Source organism: Rattus norvegicus, chromosome 5 (assembly GCF_036323735.1).
Source record: "Rattus norvegicus strain BN/NHsdMcwi chromosome 5, GRCr8, whole genome shotgun sequence".
NCBI classification, from domain to species: Eukaryota; Metazoa; Chordata; class Mammalia; order Rodentia; family Muridae; genus Rattus; species Rattus norvegicus.
In genome coordinates, this window is record NC_086023.1 from 21979384 (window position 1) to 22000996 (window position 21613).

At 44.0% G+C, this 21613-nt stretch overlaps 1 protein-coding gene and 1 long non-coding RNA gene across 3 annotated transcripts; both read right to left on the minus strand.

Annotated features, from left to right (window-relative positions):
- Positions 1-1997: 1997 nt before the first annotated feature.
- Positions 1998-7691, minus strand: Penk (proenkephalin). 2 transcript variants are annotated; one of them, XM_006237835.3, is made up of 3 exons: positions 7166-7691; positions 6476-6616; positions 1998-2982 (listed from the first exon to the last, which is right to left on the minus strand). In XM_006237835.3, the coding sequence occupies exons 2-3, from the start codon at positions 6611-6613 to the stop codon at positions 2311-2313; spliced, it is 810 nt and encodes a 269-aa protein (XP_006237897.1). In that variant the 5' UTR covers positions 6614-6616; positions 7166-7691; the 3' UTR covers positions 1998-2310. The 2 variants fall into 2 exon arrangements, with proteins under 2 accessions (XP_006237897.1, NP_058835.2); NM_017139.2 differs by lacking the exon at positions 7166-7691 and having other exon boundaries at positions 1999-2982; positions 6476-6941.
- A 915-nt stretch (positions 7692-8606) lies between these two features.
- LOC100912510 (uncharacterized) lies at positions 8607-10651 on the minus strand. The gene is made up of 2 exons (NR_131105.1): positions 10293-10651; positions 8607-9007 (listed from the first exon to the last, which is right to left on the minus strand). It is a non-coding gene; the product is annotated as an uncharacterized LOC100912510 (long non-coding RNA).
- Between the last annotated feature and the right edge of the window lie 10962 nt (positions 10652-21613).

Sequence of the window (21613 nt, forward strand, 5' to 3'; positions counted from 1 at the left end):
TCTAAAAAGAACCCTGGGATCATCCATACTGGACGGGGGATGGTGCCTCATGGGATATTTCACCTGGGCTCAGTGCCCTGTAATCGAGAAATAAAAAGAAAAGGCCATTTCCTCTCATCCACCTCTTCTGACTTCCTAATTCTCATTCCCTCCGCTCTGTTAGTCTCTACCCTGAGCAGCTTTCTGAGCACTTTTTGAGTTCCTGCTTCTATAGCAGTCTGTGAGACCGGTAAGTCGTCACAGACATTGTGTGGTACTTGACACAGGAAACAAGTAATGAGAGACCCTGGCAGACAGCTTTCTATTCGTGTCTGGTGATGCCATTTGGGCCCCGTTTATGTAATACCCCCAAGTAGGAAGGAAAGGTTTCCTGCGTGTGCTTGGTTGCAAAACAACCCATCTAACCGTGCTTCGCGCTGTTTTCTCCGACGGACTGCAATGCGAGCACACAGATCTATTATATTCTCCTGGGATAATACATCGTGAGGAAGGCAGAAGGCGGTGCCCTCTCACTTCCCGCATAGCGCAGGTTGGATTCTTCTTTCCAAGGGCTCAGATGCTTCCCTCCAGGGGAGAGAGATAGCTGATCGTTTTTTGTTTTTTGTTTCCTTCTTTCAAAATATAAACTTCACGTCTTTAAAATGTAAAGCTGTGTTTTGTTTGACTCAATGATTTTGGTTTTGCTTCCCACCTTGTCCTGTGGCTGTTACATCAGACTGACCTGGAATCTCATCTAACTCTTGTGTCCCTATCTCCTTCTCCCGGAGACTAGGATGACAGGTGTTTGGTAACGTATTCAGCGCTTGCACTGTTTCAAACAGAGCCAACTGCCAGTAATCAAGACATAGGACATTATTTTAAAAATCTAAATTTAACATCTTGTCGGAAACATCTGCCAGTGTGGAGCTGACTTTTCAAACTGAGGCAGCAGCCCCTAGCTGAGAAGATGCTAGAAGAAGGTGTCTAACCTGCAATATCCCCAGCCCAGCCTTTATTTCTGAATCAGATCTCCATGGCCAGCAGTCGTTCCCCACGTATTTCATTCCTATTATTTGCCTCTCACTGAAAATGCAGAGTTCTCCTGGAAGAACAAGTTAGGATCTTGATCAGAAAGAACTGTGGGGGCACCGATTCTTTAGGCTGGGGACGTGACTTTTGTAATGAACTTCAAGGCTCAGTAGCTTGTCTATCTTGTCAGATGGACCACACAGGCTAGAACAGGGATGCTTATGGGAACTCCAGGGTACTGCTCAGCCTCTACTGCCTTGTAACGTGACCTGATTTTCTGAAGGACACAGGACAAGTGCTGATGAAGATTCTGGGTAAGTGAGTAGATGGGTGGTGCTACCTGTAGTTCCTACTAGAAATGTAAAAAAAAAATGTTGCATTTTCGATATCTGAATGCTTTCCCAAATGCTTTTGTTAATGTGAAATACTCACCAGCCCCTTTATGTTTTGAGAATTCATATCGCAAAATAGCCACAGAGCCCCTCTGGATTGTCTGTTTGCCAGATGAATTCACCGATACACTTCCTTCACTCACTCATTAGTTATTAGAGAATCTACTGTGGCCATGGTGGAGGGTGTGCAATGCTGAACAAGATATAGTGACATGTTTTTTTCCTGTTCTTGCCAGACTCCTGGATGGAGGGGGAGAAAATGGAGCATAAAGGTACACTGACTGGGAATAAGAAGATTAGGGCCTTAATCCCATTCATGTTTCAACTTCTGAGCAAATTTAGACTAAGTACTCCGCCATTCTGGCTGTCACATTCTGCATGGATAAAATGTGGTTAAATTGTCTTTGCATATAATTTTGTTCTATTGCGTTTACTTATTTAAGAGTTCACATACTAATAGAGCTAAAGAAAAAAATGTTCTGCAGCCTGGGTCAGGAAAGGAAAAGGCAAGCAATTATTCTGTCATAGCAGGTGATAGCTTTGTCTCTCCATCTAGCATTGACCCACAAATGACAGCCAGTTCTTACAAGATCGTTGTGCAGTTGGGTTCACGGGTTTATTATTTTTATATACAAATAAGCATTTATTGACGTTTTGTCAGAAGGGATGAGGTAACAGACTGTTTCAGCATGATAACAACATAGCCACAAGAGACCAATACTGAGCTTCAAGACTCAAAAGAATACAGACAACCCCCTAAAAATCACAGCTTTCAGGCAGCAGTTATCCAGACCACGAGGGCAACTGTACAGCACAAGCAGCACATGACAAGAAACATCACTGATGGGGCAGTTGCTCACGGGGGATGGAGCAGGCTAGTGGGGGCCCGGGATCACTGCTGGGAAGGGCTTCAAAACCGCATAAAGCCTCCGTATCTTTTTTCCATCTCGGGAACTTCTTTAGAGTAACTTTCGCCTTCTTCATCCGAGGGTAGAGACTCAGCAAAGCGCTTCAGGAAGCCTCCGTATCTCTTCTGATAGTCCATCCACCACTCGGGGCGCCCGACCCTTCTCATGAAGCCCCCATAGCGCTTCTGCAGCTCCTTTGCTTCGTCTTCCAGCTGGGGGCTTCTTTTGAGGCCTCTCATGAAGCCCCCATACCTCTTGCTCGTGCTGTCTTCATCATTGTTGGTGCTTTCCTGTTGGTGGCTATCTTTCGCACGGTTGTCTCCTGTTCCCAGTAGCTCTTTCAGCAGGTCGGAGGAGTTGGCCAAGGTGTCTCCCTCATCTGCATCCTTCTTCATGAAACCGCCATACCTCTTGGCAAGGATCTCGCCTCCATTGGCCTCTTCTTCTGGCTCCACGGGGTAAAGCTCATCCATCTTCTTCATGAAGCCTCCATACCGTTTCATGAACCCTCCATACTTCTTGGCTAGCAAGTGGCTCTCATCCTGTTTGCTGCTGTCTTTGTACATGTCGATGTTATCCCAAGGGAACTCGGGCTTGGACACCTGCAGGAGATCCTTGCAGGTCTCCCAGATTTTGAAAGAAGGCAGCTGCCCTTCACATTCGAGTGTGCATGCCTGCAAAGTCAAGGAAATGAGTGATTAAAAGATACCCTTCTGAACCAATGGTGGACTATTGTTATCTGCTTTAGTACACACGCTGCAGAGAAAGCCATCTCCTCTCCGTCATAGCTTTCACTAAAACTGAATGAGCAATGGTCCAGCAGCACTGCAACAAAGAAGGGAGAGGGTAATAGAGTCTTGTTAGAGATCTTGTTGTATATGCTGTACCATGCCAGTGTTTCAAGGGATACATCCTCAAGTCTGAGTCAAGTGGCTGCCTTCAGAATACATTCTCACTGCACTGTTTCCCATGGAAGATGAAATTTTGTTTGAGTCTTTTTGAATCCCAAGGGAGAAATTTCTATATACGTGATTAGGAATATTTCCTAAACAGTCTCTCCATGTCTTTATCTTAGAAAGACAATCTTTATTAATGACATATATGAGATTTAATAATGCGTACCTCATATCACAGTCTTACCCCATCTCCTTACAAATAGCTTTAACTTTTAAAGAAGAAACCTACAATTTCAAAATCAGTTTAAAGTGAAAGCCATTGAAGACACTATAACACACCATGAATTATTTGGATCCCGATATAATTATTGGCTAAAAATTGAGATGTTTTGACCTTTTGCTTTTTTATTGGCTGATTAAATCAGAGTCCATCATTTTGAACCAAGTGCTGCAAATTACCTGGCTGCAAATGCAGTCACATTATTTTCTTAAGATTAAGCCACGGGTATACAAAACAGGTTGTTTTAAAAAGTCATATTCTTTAATAAAGTAGGAATTAGCAGCATGTATCACACTTTCTTATTATAAAGTAATTAAACTCAAGTCATTATAGTGTAATTAAACCCAAGCTATTATGTGCTTTAAGCTATACATTTTAAATTACCTTGCTAAGACTATTTTTTTAAAAAAATATTCAATTGCCTGCCTACAATAAAATTAACACAATTATCAGATAACATTACAAAATCCTATGATGTCCCTAAGAATTTCAGGGTGCATCACAACTTCCGGAAATCTCCCTACAGACACCAAGTCACACACCCTTGATTCAGACAGGAAATCTAGACCCTTTCTTGGCATTTAAAAATATTATGTTCATATTAAATGCACACCTTATTTTCCCGACAAAAAGTCTTTTATTCATGAAACAAAATATTCTGGAGATATAGTTTTAACCAGTTTGAATGGTATTTTACTTTTGTGTATGAGAAAGTAATTAAACATATAGGAATATGAGAACGCTAAAGAGGAGCCAATAAAAAGTCCATTTCATTCTTGTACCTGTATAATTAAAGAATACTCAAAATATTATCAAAACCTTAAGATGTCCAAGCGGCAGTAAGATTTCCACTTTAAAAAATGCGTGTCCATGACCTTGTTGCCAAAAATGAATGTCATTCATGTAGCTTTAGAGGTATTTATGCCAAATTCTATGGTTTGGAGCACACTGGATGGGAAGTTCTAGGCAGCATGCAATCTCATCTCTGTACCCTTCGCTTACCTCACGGCCGAACTTGGTAAAAATATCTACCAAGCTACCACATACCTTTGGCTGAGTAATCTTATTTTGCTCATGAGCTAAAATTCCAGAACGGCTATTATTTTAACAATATCTCAGCATTAGCTAAATCTCTGTCAGTAAGAAAATAATATTAAATGTATGCTACAGCTACTATTGACAATTCTTCTGAAGAGGTTTTTTGTTTTTTTTTTTTTTTAAATATGGATAATGGCTTTTCCTTAACTGGTTTATATTGTATCTGCCCCTCATCATCTGCACCAAAGATGAGAAAAGAGAGCCACAGTAACAAGGACTTAATGTCTCCGGTAAAGGAAACTGCACGTTTCTCTGCTGTCTGGGGGCTGGATGCCAAACAAGAACCTCTGCTCATGCTCTTCCCGATGGCAGAGGATGAGGAGCCTTATTTTTGAGCTTGGTAAGCTGAACAGTTGAGGGACATTTTCTTGACTAGGTATTGCTAAGATATCAGCTACATTTGAGTTCCCAGATCAGATAATTTAGTAAATCTGATATTATTTCAGGTCAGATTATAACCCTTCTGGAATTCAATCACCGTTAATTACATAGAAGGTAGAGAACCTTATGCTACATGTTGAGTTCTGTGCCTGTCAAGCAGTGGGTAGAGCTAAAATACCCGAGACTAATCAAAAATAAAGTAAAAATGCCAGTGGCTGTGGGCCAGAATTCAGGAGCCAGATGGTGGTCTTTGGTATAGTATGAACTTCCTGTGTATCAGGTCCATTATTCACCAGGTTGATTCTTATATTTTTGGTTGTGAGCCTAGCCTTTAACGGCTGAGCCATCTCTCCAGCCCCACCAGGTTGATTCTTACCTGCACTCATTCAATTTTTATAGAAAGCTGACAAGCTCATGACTATGAGGAGATGGACTAAAGCCGAGTGTGATTTCTGCTCTGATTTATGATGAAACAATTTCCCCCTCACAATGTAAACACAGTGCTTTTCTGGCCGAGCGAGCCCACATCAACTGAAATAGACCATGCGATCAAAAAATTTCAAGAGAAGCAAACAAACATTTAACTGGAAATATTGGCATGGATTTTGGGACCCCTCTGTTTCTTCTCCATTTCAAGAATTTTAAAACCGTGAAGCTTTCTCAAAGGCTCAAGTGCAAGCTGACTCTCTTTTGAACTATCAAGGAATTCCAAAGACAGGGCACCAGATCATTAAGAGAGTAGAAAAGAAGACTTTGGAATTTCAAAGGTACGGGTTCAGACTTAGTGGAATCCCACTCATCTTTGGGAAGCCTGTGGACTGTGATGAAGAGAACAGCCATTTTGTCCCTTCTAGCTCCTCTATAGCACAGGCTGTCTTTGGACTGACACCAGATCTTTGGGTAATAACCTGTGCCTTTCTTACAGCCAAACCAAAGTGTCATTTTTATAATAAGTGCAGTGAGACAAGGCAAAGGGAATTCTGTTTCCCTTGCTCACAGGACTATTAATGAGCTCTCTCTGGCCTCTGCAGACAATTCTCTACCTCACTCCTTATCCCTTCCCTCCAGTGAGGAAGGACTCAAAGCTAAGGGAGTCAAGAAAGAACAATGGGTTGGGAGTCAGGGCCAGTAGGGGCACTCTCATTAACAAAAATCATTAAATTCTTTTCAGGAAGGATGTTTGTTTGAAGGGTCCTGGACTTGGGTGTTAAAGTTGGGGTGACTGACAGCGTAGATGAGGATAATGAAGAGAACACATCTTGGGGTTCTGAAACTCCAGGGTCATAGATGAATTGGTTTATGTGGAAATAGAAACCTTAGCCCTTATGGGTCCCAGAGAGGCTGGTTGCCAAACTGGAAGACAGAGAGGCTCAGGGGTGGAGTGGGGGAAATTAACGTTTGGAAGCACCAGGTCAGCTTGATCATTAAAGCTGTGCACCTTCCAGCGCAAACGACCGCTAGAATGGCCGCGTGAGCTTGGCAGAACAGTCCCTCATCACAAATTCAACTTACCAGGAAGTTGATGTCGCCGGGACGTACCAGGCGGTAGCTGCATTTAGCGCAGTCCTGGCTGCAGTCTGCCTGCACTGTAGCCAGGAGGCAGGACCCAAGCGCTAGCAGCCAGATGCAAAGTCTCAGGAACTGCGCCATGGGCTGTTGGAAAGAAGAATGCGCCTGTGGGGACCCGTTCTGTCTCTGACAAGGTTCTCTAGGAGGGAACCTTGCCGGGTGGGTGGTCGTGGAGCAGGACCAGCAGGGACAATCTTTCCTGAGCCCCGCCCACAACCCAACAAAATCCCGAGTGAACCAGGGATAGCTTGGTCCCTAGTGTTTCCCGCTGTCCCAGGGCTGCCTGGGGGGCATTCTGTCTTCCTGGAGGTATCCTATCTTCCACGGGGGAGTCCTGTCTCCCTGATGGCATCCTGTTCTCCTTGGGGAGTCCTGTCTTCCCGATGGCATGGCATCCTGTCCTTCCGAGGGCGCCCTGTCTTCCTTGGGGCATCCTGTCTTCCCTGGCGTCGGTTGCTTAGGGCAAGATTCTGGAGCGAACACTGGAGTTCGCGGCTCGGGAGCAGGCGCTTGGGGAATAGGACCCGGACACCCAGGACAATGAGGAACCCCGAGAAAGTTGGACGATCGCATGCAACGAGGGAACAGGAGACGGTCGCCAAGGCACGGGCGACTTGGGGCAAAGTCACTCACGCTGCCGTTGTTCAGATGGCGCAGGTAGCTGGAAGAGCGGATCGCAGATGCCACTCTGCAAGAGAAATAAAGAAGGCAAGTGTGAGGTGGCCGCGTCGGGGAGCTCTACGAGGCGCCCGGCAGCGTCGCTGGGCTGCGGGGCTCTGTGCGCCTGCCTCTCTGGCGGCGGCCACAGCCACTTTATAATTAGCCCCAAACCGAAGGAGGCGCGCGCGCCCCAATCGCCAGCGGGCTGCAGCTGACGCAGGCCCTACGCCAGCCCGCGCCGACGCCTGGCGGGAGGGGACGTCCCCACAGCACGCGGCCCCCGAGGGTGGCGGGTGCGAGTGGGCGCCGGAGGCTCCCCCACCAATCAGTTAGAAACTCTGGGGAGGGCACGAAGGGGAAACTGCTTTCCCCGCATGAATCACTTCGGTGGCACCGTGGGTGGGTTGTTTGAAAGGGCAGACGGACTTGGATTTCGTGAGCTGTTGGACACCCTCGGATTCGGTGAACCTGCCCCTTCCCTTCTCTCCTCTTGAGGCATACCTCAGAGATGACCTCTGCCCAACTATCTGAAAGTCATAACTTTTCACCCACCTGTCCCTATTTTCTTGCTGTCTAATAGCGCCAGGGACTCAGTAGGCAGTCAATGATTATGCAAACCAATATTTGAAACTTTCTGGAGATCTTAAACTTTCTTCTTTAGATCAGTGAGACACCACAAAAGCAATACTGCCGGAGCAGAAAACCAAACAAAACAACCCCCTTCAAACAAATAGACAACCTCAAACACACACACACACACACACACACACACACACACACACACACACACACACACAGAGAGAGAGAGAGAGAGAGAGAGAGAGAGAGAGAGAGAGAGAGAGAGAGAGAGGAGAGAGAAAGAGAGAAACAAACAAAAACAGATTGTGGGAAGCCTGTCTTGCAGGGACTACAGGAGAGATCAATCTCGGGCTTCCTAAGAGGACATGGGTTCTGGACTTGAGCTGTCGCTAGTGCCAGCATGCTGTAGCGGGTGGGATTCCCCCCCCCCTTGGGGGAATGTTTGTTGAGTAAGGAATGTCAGGAGTTGTGATGTGAGTATGTCAGGAGTATGGAGAAAGCTGTCCTGGCCGCCATTGGCTTGGGTCTTGTTTATCTTTTCCACCAGGAGGGACTTGGCTGCCAAAGGTGAGGCTTTCACAGCAGCCCACTCCTTCACTCCCGGGTCTGCAGATGGGCACTACTCAGGAAGCTTAGATCTTACATCATCTATAAACAGATTCCAAAGTCTCATTTTTTTCCTATGTGTAAAACAGCAGCTGAGGTAACGTTATTTTATGTCAGCACTCGAGAGAGGAAGCACGGTGTTTAGGACAGAATCATCTGGAATAATGGACGATATCACTTAACCTGTCTGGCCCCAAAAGCTGTTTTAAACCACTCATCACATCTTTCCTTTGGATCTATTACTAGTTATCTCTCATCTTTATTTTTTTTTAAGATTCACCCATTTTGTGTACCTATCTCCCTAGTCCAGGTAGACTACAACAAACAGTTGGAGAGTTCATAAAGATTAGTTTTCAAGGTTCTTTCAGACATTTGCAAGGGATCCTTTGCATTTTTCAATCTTTGCAGTTCCTGCGTTCACGAAGCTCCTGAGAAGCAAGCTGAAATGAGTCTCCCATTTTGCTCGCTAGAGGGCAGCGCTCTCCTGCGTTGGTGGAGCACACCGAGGATGAGGGCTGCATCTGTTTGCCCTCAAGGCTCACTATGCTGGCTGTAGACAGTTCACCGAGTGCCCCAGGGAACACGCCCGCCCGTGTACCTGTTTTTCTCCTGGCCGGGGAAGCCTTGGACCTGGACCAGGAAAGCAGAACAGAGCGCTTGTGTTAGGTACAGGAGGTCGGTTTTGTCATTTTTCTACTTTTTAGACCCTTCCCACTAGGGTTTCGATGACTTGTTTTTTCCTGCTTCTTCTTCTCAGCAAAAGAAAGCTTCTGTCTGTCTCCAGTTAAAGACTGTCCCCTCTCATTGTCCAGGCTTTGTAAAAGACACGACTACACTGCAGTACTGTGCAATACTCGGAACAGTAGTCTTACATAAAGACATCTTTCTAAACCGGGCATTTGCATACTTGAGGTGGCAGGAGACAGTGTGCATGTGCATGTGCATGCATGCACGTGCGTGTACATGTGTGTGTGTGTGTGTGTGTGTGTGTGTGCGTGTGTGCGCGCGCGCGCATGCGCGCACATGCTCGAAATGGGGGGAGGAGGAGGAGAGAGAAGAAGGAGCGAGAAGGAAAAGGATAGTGCACCTATGTGATGCTTCCCAGGGTTCTTAGTGCTGGGTTTCAGAGGGCACTTTAAGACCTTGGAGAGGCAGAAGCTTAAGTCTGTTGAGGACCATATAAACCAGGGGCTCCAGACTGCAGCTGTGTAAGTGGGAAACTGAGGAACCCAACACCTGAGCAGTAGGCACTGGCAGACCAGGTTCCCCAGATTATCTAGGCAGGTTTCCTTCTGCATCTCTTGAAGGCCTAGTTTGCTTCTCTGTGATTGGTTTCTGTCCTTTCCAACTGCATTTCCTAAGTGGCTGTTAAAATGTCAGGAGAGACAAACAAGGATGCTCCCTAGAAGTTCCCAGACCTGTCCAGTTCAGATAGCTTGGCTACAGCATGGTTAATTATTATTATTATTATTATTTTTTTGGTTCTTTTTTTCGGAGCTGGGGACCGAACCCAGGGCCTTGCGCTTCCTAGGTAAGCGCTCTACCACTGAGCTAAATCCCCAGCCCCAGCATGGTTAATTATTGAGTGCCAACTGGCTGATCAACCGAATGAGGCATGGGCAGGTTAAGCTTGTTTGTAAATCAAATTAGTGAATTTCTCTCCCCATCGCCTCCTTCTTTCCAGGTCTGGGGAGAGAAGGCATATATTTCTACATTCATCGTTTTAGACTTGAACAATAGCAAACTGATTTGGGATCCATTTCTTTATCACCACCTTTTAAATATATGTGGTAGATTTTGTAGCTCTGTTCAGGAAAGAATATTCAAAAATCAGACCCCCAAACCCTGAAGAGGATCTGTCTTAAAACATTTGATTCAGAGATTTCTGATACTAAGATCAGGATCAAAGACTTACCTTCTTCTGATTCTAGGATGACATGTACTAATTCAGAGGCTAGCATGATGAGTGACTCTCGTGGTGTTTAATGGAGTTCTTAGCTGTTGAGCAGGGTTTCTGAGAAAGAGGGGTTGAAGAAACATCTGGTAGGCATCCTTTCCCATCCTTTCCAGGGCCGGAGAGGACTCCCTGCCCTCCTCCCCTCTCCTTGCTCACCAAGTGTGTATGATGCAGCAGAGTGCTTCCTTCTGGCTTCCCCCTGAGAGGGCAGTGGAGGAGAGGATCAGCTCTGCATCAGTGAGGGGGCTCTATGCTCCAACATATCACGGCTTTGGAGCTGTGCCAGAGCCAGGGAACGCTTGCTTATTTTCATCTCCTATCTAAGGTGCGTGCATTGTAAAACAGGATTCTGTGAGTGTGGCAAGTGGCATCCGTGCAGTTACAGGATTCTTTTGGCTTGGCCCAGACGCTACTGCAGAGTGGCTATAAAGCAGAGCCGGCTTGAGCAGGATGTGCTGCTTTATTCTCCTTTCCAAAATTCCAGAAACAGATAAGACTCTTGGAGGAAAAGTTAACCTAGGGTATGGTCACCAGAACTGATTTGAAATGAAAGTGGCGGGGGAGAGGAGAGAATGAAACAAAGATACCAGACATACTGTTAACGTGTTATAAACTTAGAGGGAATGAAGTGGTTTTTTTTCTTTCTAAATTTGACCTTTATCTCTCAGACAGGGAAAATACACTTGTCATATCAAGTAACACAATAAGTTACACTGTAACTGGTCAGATCGACAGAAGCAATTGTTATGAATCCAATCAGTGTAGGGTCTGTGGAGCAGCACAACTATCAATGCTGACCTTTGGGAATGTGGTAAGGAGCCAGAGAAACAGCCATGTTAAAAGTTTTGCATGGCCTCATTGGATAGAAACTTTATTTAGCAGTTTGACTTTGGTTTGCTCTTAGTCATTTTCAAAATTAAATTCCCAATTCTGTCTGTGAGACTCTGCCAAGGAAATAGTTTCCATGGTGGAGTCTGAGTCAGGAGGGAAGTCACAATCAGGATTTGAGTAGCAGGCAATCACCTAAGAAAGTGCAGTCGGGTTCAGGCTCTTAAGGGACTTTCTTTGGAACGGATCCACAGCTCAGAGGCTGTGCATAACGGATACCAAAGAAATCTGCTTTAAATGTGTTTCTGATGGCCCTGGTTTAACTAAAGGGACCATGAAACCAAACCAAGAGACCCGAACTGGGCAGAAGGACTGACAGGGATGTTGATAAGAACAGGAAGGAAGGAAGGAGATGAGGGAGAAAGGGAGAGAATGATATATGTGTGATTGTGTCATAGTATCAAACAACACAATTAAAACATTTTTCTATTGATAGTCACATTTTTATAGCTTCCTCACACCCTGGATGAACTCAAGCCCTCACAACGTTTTGGTTGCAAAAAATTCAGGATTCACCATCATCATCATCACTGGGCTTGTAAGGGGGAGGCAGGGTTACCCCGAGTTTGAGACCTGCCTCTGTGAACACTGGGAGTCTCCTTCTCAAAACGTTTTCATAAGTTTGTATAGGGGATATGTCCAGGTGCCTGCAGAGGTGACTTGTCAACAGCTCAGCATGCAGAAAAGTCAACAGTTCTTTTTCCATCTGCAAGTGGGTTGGAGTCACAGGAGAAACCACTGTTCTTCCCCAGAGCTGGAGAGAGCATGGCGTGAATGCAGAAGCTAAAAAATAAAACAAAACAACTCACGCCGCCCCCAGCTTCCCAACCAGACACAAACCTCTGCCAGGACTAATATTACAGTGGGGTCACCTGCAACACAAGTGGCGATTCCTGAAGCTACAGCGTAGCCATGGCTGCAACAGAGAACTCAGGGATCCAGGCACATGGGGCCTCCCACTCTTTTGGGTTTCATTTTTAGGAGCATGGCCTGGTAATCAGAGAGAATATTGGAAGAAAGTGCACGTTTCTGACAAAGAGGGGGAAAATGAACAGTTACAGAGCAGCCTGACTGACCCAAGAGGAAGAAAACACCAACTCCGGGCCACTCAAAATATTCTGTTCCACTGACAAGGAGCAATAAAAGAGAACACATGTGAAGTTCACAGTCCAGGATGCAGGCTTCCTGAAAACAGACCAGCTAGCCAACAGAGCACCCTTCCCAGACACAAAATTACAGCTGCTTTATTGACATCAGCTCATTTTCTTCAGTGTCTCATGTCTAGCTATCGAGGTATTAATAAAAACGATGAGGCAGATAAAAGGTGACAGAACAGTTTGAAGACACAGAAAAAGCATCAGTACCACACTCAATACACTAGGGATTTCTCAGGCCAGGCATTAAAACCAACTGTGACTTATATATGAGAGGTATGCAAAGGGTTGTAATGAGTTAGCATGCAGTACCATACTAGAAGAAACTGACAAAGTAAGCAGACAGATTACACATTTCACACAGAAGCAGGACAAAACACTAGGGACCAAGCCTGCTGAAGCAGAGGTGAAGATGTGTGATGATTTATCATTGGGTAATGATCTCCAAGCCTGAAGGGTGTCAACAAAAACTGCCCAAACTGAAAGACAAAGAGAAACAAAGAGTCTCTCACGTTGTGGTTTGCCCTGAAGTTATCTGTATTTTGATGCTAATTCCACTGCCCCAAGGACAGCAGCCTAGTCAAGGACTCAGAACTCAGGTGACTTCACCAGAACCACCTCTCCACTGAATTTGTAAAGTACAGGTGAGGGGCAGGTACAGGATAGAAGGAAGCCTGTCATTGGAGGAGAAGGAAGGATGGGTGGAGAGAAGTTTGGAGGAAGAGGAGGAGACTAGAACAGAGACAGGACAGGGACTGAGAGAGGGTAAAATGCCATGGCAAGTGATATTAAGATACTGCTCTGTGTATTTACAGGTTGTTATTAATGTTCTCTAGGGATGGATGGTACCAGGCTTTGTATGTTTAACTGGGCCAATTGGATCTAAGATTATTGTGTTGTGTGTTCTTTTATGTGAGGGTTTGAGTGTAGGAATGTGTGTGGCTGGGCTGTATTTCTGCCAAGATATCTAGCAGATACCTTGGGGCACCGAGGTGTAGACCCAGCGGGGTAAAAGACAACACTACTCTTTTTTATTTTTATATTTTTACAACAACACTCTCACAGTACGTTGGGTGTGATATATGGCTAAGAAGTCTCAAAATGAAAACGAGGCAGCAACATTCATAGAGAGATCCCAGTACTTTGAAAGCTGAGCCAGGTGGACCTCCACAAGTTCAAAGCCAGTTTATGCTGCATAGTGAATTCCCAGGCCAGCATAAATTTCAGAGTGAGATTCTGTCTCCAAAGAACTCCCCAAACAGAAAAACAAACAATAAAACCCTAAATTATCAGACATGCATCTCATATCTAGGAAGTTCATGAAGCATTTAACCTGATGGATGAGGACCATGTGTAGTTGTGCACAATATTGTCAAACCAGAGGGATTCAGACCTAATGAAAACTCCTGAATGAGGTCATGGAAGCTTAGAGGAGCAAGTTTAGCTCTGACTTGTCCTCAGAATCGGGTAGGTGAGGGCCTGACCTGCTGGCCAGATAGGGCATGAAAACTAATGTGAAACTCCTACCATTCTACATTCTGTGACAGCATCCTTCAGAAGTCTTTATGACAGAAAATTAGGGAAGTTGTTCCCAACAAAGGTAAGAAATGTTAAAAGAAAGTTGTTAGAAGGTTTACTTTATTGTTGCCTGGCTGATATACTTGGAGATCATCATGATGGCAGGACTTTGTGGCAAAGGCTGTTCCTTATTTTCAGCAGACAAGAAGAACTGGAGATAGATCTCCAAGGCCCTGCCTACCCAGGATACCTGCTCTCTCAGGATGATTTCTCTTTCCTTAGGAACAACTGAGATTTTGGGGCCATTTCATTTTCAAAACACCACAAATGATCAAGAAATACTCTGCCCCTAATCTCACAAATATCTGTGATATGTATGAATCTAACTATGGACCTTCAATACACACATGGCAAAACCCAGGAAGAGTAGATGGATCCACTATTATGGGATCACTATTAATACTCAACACTCCTTTATCAAAAGCCAAGTTCAACAGCATGAGAATGAGGAAGACTATAGTCATATTTGACAGCATAGTCAAATATCTGTGTACATTGGACATGTACGGCTGAACCAGTGTCCGAGGAAGAGACACTACAAGCAGGTGCATGCCCACAAATCTGATACTCTTCATGAAGAAGACTGGTCCACTGAGGGATACAACCAGTGACTCCATACTCAGAAGAAACGGGCAATGGAACAGACTCCATCTACTGAAAAAAATCAAAATGATGATTAATGGGTCCCATAGAGAAAGCATCATGCCTAGAATAACTTGTTGATGAATTGTAATAAATTCTTTTTATTTAAATATTTATTTTATGTATATGAGTACACTGTAGCTGTCTTCAGACACACTAGAAAAGGGCATCAGATCCCACTACAGATGGTTGTGAGCCACCATGTAGTTGCTAGGAATTGAACTCAGGACCTCTGGAAGAGCAGTTAGTGCTCTTAACCACTGAGCCATCTCTCCAGCTCCTTCAAAATTCTTTGACATTTTGTGTGTTTGAGCATCTCTGCAGTCAGTTGCTAGGAAATTAGGGACATTTAGAGGAGTTGTGTTGTCTTGTTTCTGTATTCTATGCTTTGTTGAGATGTATGCATCTGTTGGGATGTATATTTCTTCTGTTTTTTGGTTGTGAGCCTAGCCTTTAATGGCTGAGCCATCTCTTCAGCCCTCTTCTATTTTTTATAAGAGGATCTTTTAAGGGAAAAGCCTTTTCTTAACCAAATATCCCAGGTTATCAAATATCCCAGGTTGGCGATGTGTTAAATATATTCAAGCCTGTCTCTTGTAGCATAGTTTCTGTTACTGTACAGACTTAGTTTAATGTAGTTCATGCTGTTTGAAAGCCTGGAGTCTTTTCTCTGTTGGTTTGGATCAGAATACCACCAGACAGCTCTGTTGCAGACAGAAGAGTATACAGTCCTCTGTCTGTGATTACCCTCTAGGTTCATGCTGTGTGAGAGGATGCTGGGCTCATCTGTCCTACGGCCTTGCATAGCTGTCATACTCTCACTCTTACCTTATCCTGAGGCTGATGTAGGAGTCAATGTTCAGGTTCCCAACATCTTGTCTTGATTATTTTTACATCCTGATGGCTTGGATTAAAGTGTTTGCACAGAGTTGTGTGCAGAACACTCTTAGATGAGGAGGAGGTGTGGCTGAGCTTCAGATTGCACACACAGTCTCAAAGAAAGGTGCTGGATCTGAGGCACTGCACAGGAAGCTGGGGAAAGGCAACAATAGCAAGAGGAACTGTGAAAGAGACACGAATCAAATAGAACTAGGGGAAAACCTTGATGTCTGAAACTCTAGCAATAACAACAACAGAGATGGTAGGGTAGGAATAATAGAAATGAAGATGTTTTAAAGTAAAGACAGAAAAGAAATGGGGTTTGGAAATAATTTAGAATAATCAAGAAAATTAAAATAGGAGAGAGGAGGAAGTAAACACCACATTTTTCGAGGTTCATTTTATTTCATTATGTGGGTATTTTGTAAGCTCATGTATTTGTGCACTGCATATGCATGCCTGACGTGCATGAAGGTTAGAAGAACTCATAGAACTGGAATTAAGGGTGGTTATGAGACAGTGGGTTGGTCTGGAAACTGAACCTGGTTTTCTGCAAGAGCAACAAGGGATCTTAAACACTAGACAATTTGTCCAGCCTCCATATATTCTCTTATAAATAGGACAGAGATGAAGAAATAGAGAGAATAAATGAAATTGACAATTAGTAACAAAGGTGCAGAATAGTGAAAACAAACAGAGAAAAATTATTAAATGAAAAATAATAATTTAAAAGCCAAAGCCAAGTGTGTAGGTATGTGCCTGAAAATACATGCTGAAACTTGGATGGTGGATACAGGAAGATCAGGAGTTCAAGAGTGCCTCAGCTGCACAGTGAGTTGGAAGCTAGCCCGAAGAATAGGGAAGCTTAAACAACTTCTTCTCTTTCTCCCCCACCCAGTGTGTGTATGTGTGTGTGTGTGTGTGTGCATGTGCGTGCGTGTGTGTGTGTGTGTGTGTGTGTGTGTGTATGTGTGTGTGTGTGTGGTGAATGCATGCAGACAAGTAATAACATTTTTAAAAAGCCCTAGCCAAAAAAATGTTTAAAGAAAGTAGTATGGGGAAAGTGGTTCTTCAGTATTGATCCCCTTTCTCTTGGTCATCCTTCCTCCATCCCTCCATTTATTTCTTGATTTCTTGCTTTCTTATTTTTGCATGTGTATTGTTCATCAGCCAGTGGTTGGGGACTCAAGCTGGCTAAATACCCTTTTCCCTGCTGGCTGCAACAAGGCATCTCAGATCATAAGTATCCTAAGCTGGTACTGACTGTGAACAAATTTGTCCAGCATGCTTCCAAGTCTGGGCTGGCCCTGGGCCTCAGGCTTCACCCACCAATCCTACAGTAGACAGGACAGCAAACTAAGGATGTAGAGGGTCCTTTGCTGCCTTACTAAGAGATGTTGTCTGGGGCTCATTTTCTGCAAGCGCTTCTGTGTGCTTTCTTGGTCTCTGGATTCCCTTTATCTGCTTCCATTTTTCTCAGTTTTACAGGGAAGGGCAGCTCCATTCTTTCTCCTGTCTAATGTGATTTCCAATAGGCTTGTTTCACCCACATTCCTGCCAGGGCTCTGAGCTGTGTTGCAAGGTGGATGGTAGCCAAGACAATATGCGAGTGTTTGCTTCAAGTTCACAGGGAAAGAAAGATGCAAGAATCTTTCTGTGCTTCTTACTTCTTTCTTCCAACTTTTTATTGATTCTTTGTGAGTTTCACATCATGCACCCTAATCCCACTCATCTTCCTGTCCCTTCATATCTGATCTCTGCCCTTGCAACCTCCCTACAAAAGAAAATTAAAAAACAAAACAAAAATAAATAGTAAATAAAGTACAGAAACATCTCATCATGGAAGCTTCAGTGTGTCACAGTGTGTCCCACAGTGTATCCCTCTGTCCATGGTCACTTTCAAATGTCCACTGCAATAAGTCAATTGTCTAGTTTGAGGCCTCTGGTCTCCACTATAGTGTTGATACTGGATCCTCAGCAGGACTCCTCTTGATTACCCTGCTATTGCCCTATGCCATAGAGAACCTGCAGCTTTGGATCAACAGGACCAGACCTTTTACCCACTTCAACAGTTTTTAGATGAGGTAGACTCTGGTGGGCCAACTCAAGACCAGGATCTGTGCATGGGGTGGGGGTAGCTGAACTGGTCAGCCTACTGGTTCTCTCATATAGACACCATTAGGCCACCCAGTGCCACAGTCAATAGGGGGCAGGGTCCATTCTCCTGCTCTCATGCCCCTGCGGCTGCCTCACCTGCACTCACAGCTCCACAGTCAGCAATACTGTGCTGCCTAGTTGAGGTTCAAGGCCCATTCTCCCAAGTGCTCCTCCTGTTGGTGAGGGGCTGAGCCAGCTTTCCCCACCTCATACCTGTGAGTTAGCTCACCTGTGCCTTCACCAGCAGGGTCAGCTCCACTGTCTTGATCAGGAGAGATGACTTTGGGCAAGCTCTAGTGACTGCTGCAGGTGACGAGGGGGGAGGGGGCAGAGGCTAGCCAATTCTCCTCAACTTATGCCCTTGGGGCCAGCTCCCCAGAGGCCTCATCATAAGGGCCAACCCTGCTGTGCTGCTTAGGCAAGGTGTAGGCCTGGAGGTGTGGGGTTGGATTCAGATCTCAGATCGATTAGCTAATACCAAGTGGTCAGCCCTGAAGTCATATCGAGTAACACTAAACATACTCAGCAGGCTGTATTTATACATTCAGAATTAACAACCAGAATCAGAGGCTCTGGATATTACATGGAGTAAAGAGATTAAAGGAACTTCTGGAAAGGGGCATGGGTGGGCTGGTGGTGGTAGGGCGGTAAGGGATGTGATTATATTTTAATGAAAGGAAAGCTTGGTGTCATCATCTCAATAGACCTCCGTTTAGGCCACACAGCTGGGCACTGAGAACTGAAGGAATGCCCACCCACTGTGCAGTCCCCAGAAGCTGAGTCCAGCTTGCCTTTTCCCTTAGCATTTACTTCTGTGAAACTTTTAAAGGAAATTCTTATTTTATTTCTTTGTGTATACTGTTCTTTAACTTGCGCCTGCACGTTTTCTTAGGAAACAAGAGGGCCGTTATATACTGTACTGGCTGGTTTTCCCTCAGTGCATTCCCTCATTTACCACCATGTTGACAGGATGGTTGTGTTCGGAGTCAGAGAAGCAGGAAGTGCTGCTTGCCTTCCCGCACCCTCTCTGCTGCTGCTCGTGGTGATCTCCTTTGGTCCATCTGTGTCTTCTTTATTTCCTTTTGGAAATGGTTATATTTCTCCATATGCAAGTCTTTCACTCATCTGATTAAGGTTACTCCTCACTATTTTGTTCTTTTTGTTGCTACTGTAAGTTCTTTGTCTTAATAATTTCCTCTTCAAACATTCATTAGTGTAAAAATGCAACCACTATTTGTATATTTTGCATCCTGCCAACTGTGCTAAATTTATTAGCTCAGATAGTAATCCTTTTTGCTTGTGAAAGCATGTATGCATTTCATATCATATATAAATAGATTATTTTACTCTCTCCTTAGAAATTTAAATGCATCTTATCTTCGCGGCTAGTACACAATGGTATTGAGTAGGAGTGGGCTTTCCTTACTTGTCCCGGATTGTAAAGAGAAACCTTTGGCTTTTTGATGGCTAAATACATTCTCAGTCCCAGCTTTTCTTGTGCAGCCTTTATTCTGCTGATGTAATTGCCTTCTCCTCCTTTACTGGGCTTTTATTTTTATTATGACTGCTATTGGATTTTGCCAGTCTTTCCATGTATTGAGCTGGTCATGCTACTTTCTTTGCTCTACTAATATAGTGTACTATATACTATACTGATTGATTTTCATATACTGAACCATTTTTATGTCCCTAGGATGAATCCCCCTTGCCATGCTTTGTCAGTATTTTGTTGAGGATCTTGAATGCATATGCATAAGGGATGTCAAACATATTTATTTTTAGCATCAAGTCTTTTCATTTTCTTTGGCGTCAGGGTAATGCTGATTTCACGAAATGACTATCTCAGTTTTCAAGAATTTGAGAAAGAATATGTTTTTGTGTGTGTTTGGTAGACATCAGAATTGAAGCTCTCTGGTCCTGGTTTTTACTCTGAGTGTTAGGATTATTGATTTAATCTCTCTGCGGAGTTCAGAGTTCCTAGCTCATGTCAGAGTCTCAGTCAATTATATGTTTCTAAGACTGGATTCCTTCCGATTTCTTGGTATGGCTACGTTAATCGTAATTGTTGTGCATCAGTTGCAATGGCTTCTGTTTCAGCTTGAGTTTCTGGTCAGTTTTGTATAAATTCCATTGCAGTACATCTTAAAAAACAATTTGAGACTGTATCCTGACCTTGTCTAGAAGTCATCGTGTAGCCCAGAATGGTCACAAGCTTGTGCACGATCCTACCACTTCCGTTTCCTGAGCGCTTGGTTTTCAAGTAGCTCCTATCTGAAGGGCATGCCTGCTTTATTTTTTTAATTTAAAATTAATTTTAAATTTAAAATTAATTTAAAATTTTGTCTATTTTGATTTTTTAAAGTCAAATTTAACCATACTGATCTCTTTAAATTGTCCACTCCTTATTTCTCCTGTCATTTCTTTTGCTAAATTTGGGCTTAGTTTTCTTTCAAATTCCTTGAGTTACAGAGCTGCATTTCTTTTTCCATTTAAGCAATTCCACGTAAGAACTGAGTGTTACGAAAATTCTCTCTAGTGCTGTTTCTGCTGTGTTTAATAAATCCCCGAATATTATGTTCTTGCTTTCGTTTTTCTTGAGATGTTTTCTGATGCTGCTTTAATTTCCTCCTTGACTCATCGGTTGTTACCGAGCATGCTGTTTATTGCCATTTGCTTGTGAGCTTTTCTTCCTGCAATTTGTTACTTATTTTCTCAGAACTATGGTCTGAAGAGATGTTTGGTGTGACTTCCATCATCCTTAAACTTGTGAAGATTTACTCAGTGAACTTATCTCTGATGCAGTGTGGATATAGCCTCTTGTGTTTGTGAGAAGACTGTGTCTTTCACTGTATTAGAATATTGAATGTAATACCTTAATGGCCTGGTGTGCGCATCCATCTACAGTGTTGTTCCCTCCTGGGTTTCTTCAGTGTATGCATATGTTCTATATATTATAGAAAATGGGAATTAAGATATACTATTAGAGTTACTGTTTCTGTCTCTGTCTTATATTTGCAGGTGTTCTAAAGTTGGGTACTCTTCTGTCTTGACTATAAATTGTCGCCTCGACAACAGGCTTAGGTATTCACATCTGAACCATGTGAATACTTGGTTCCCAGATTGGAGCACTGTTTTAGAAGGTTTAAAAACCTTTGAAAGGTGGGATCTAATTTCACAAAGCCAGTCACTGAGGTGTGAGGTCTGTAACCCAACCCTACTTCCTGTCTGTCTCTACTTCCTTGTCTGTTGAGGTGTAACTGTTACAATGTAAGTTCTCATCACTGTTCAGCTAACCGCTGAACCCCAGATGCCATTCCTCCACACACACACAACAGAACTAAAATCCTTTGATATATACGTATTTATCATTGTTTTACCTTACTGACGAGTTAGTCATTTTGAATAATGTATTTTTTGTTAATTTATTTATTCACTTTACATCCTGATCAAAGTCTACATTTCTTCTCTCCTCTCAGTCCAACCTCACAGCACCTCCCTCATTCCCCACTTCCCTTCTCTTGAGAGAAGGTGGGGTTTCCTATTTAGGTACCAACCGCCCCAGCAAGACACAGCAGGACTTAGTTCATCCTCTCCCGTTGAGACAAGACAAGACAGTCTAACTATAGGGAAGCAATCCAAAGTCAGGGAACAGAGTCAGAGACAGTCCCCACTCCTAACTGTTATGGAGCCCACATGAAGACCAACCTGCACAACTGCTACATATGTGAAGGGGGTTTAGATCCAGTCCATGTATGCTCTCTGGCTGGTGGTTTAGTCTCTGTGAGCCCTCATGGGCCCAAGGTAGTTGACTCTATAGGTCTTCTCGTGGTGCCCTTTACTGCACTGGCTCTCTCAATCCTCCCCCGAGGTTTCCCAGAGGTCCAATTGTTGGGCTGTGGACCTCTGCATCTGTTTCCATCAGCTGCTGCTGAAGCCTCTCAGAGGACAGTTATGCTAGGCTCCCATCTCCTTCCGTGGCAG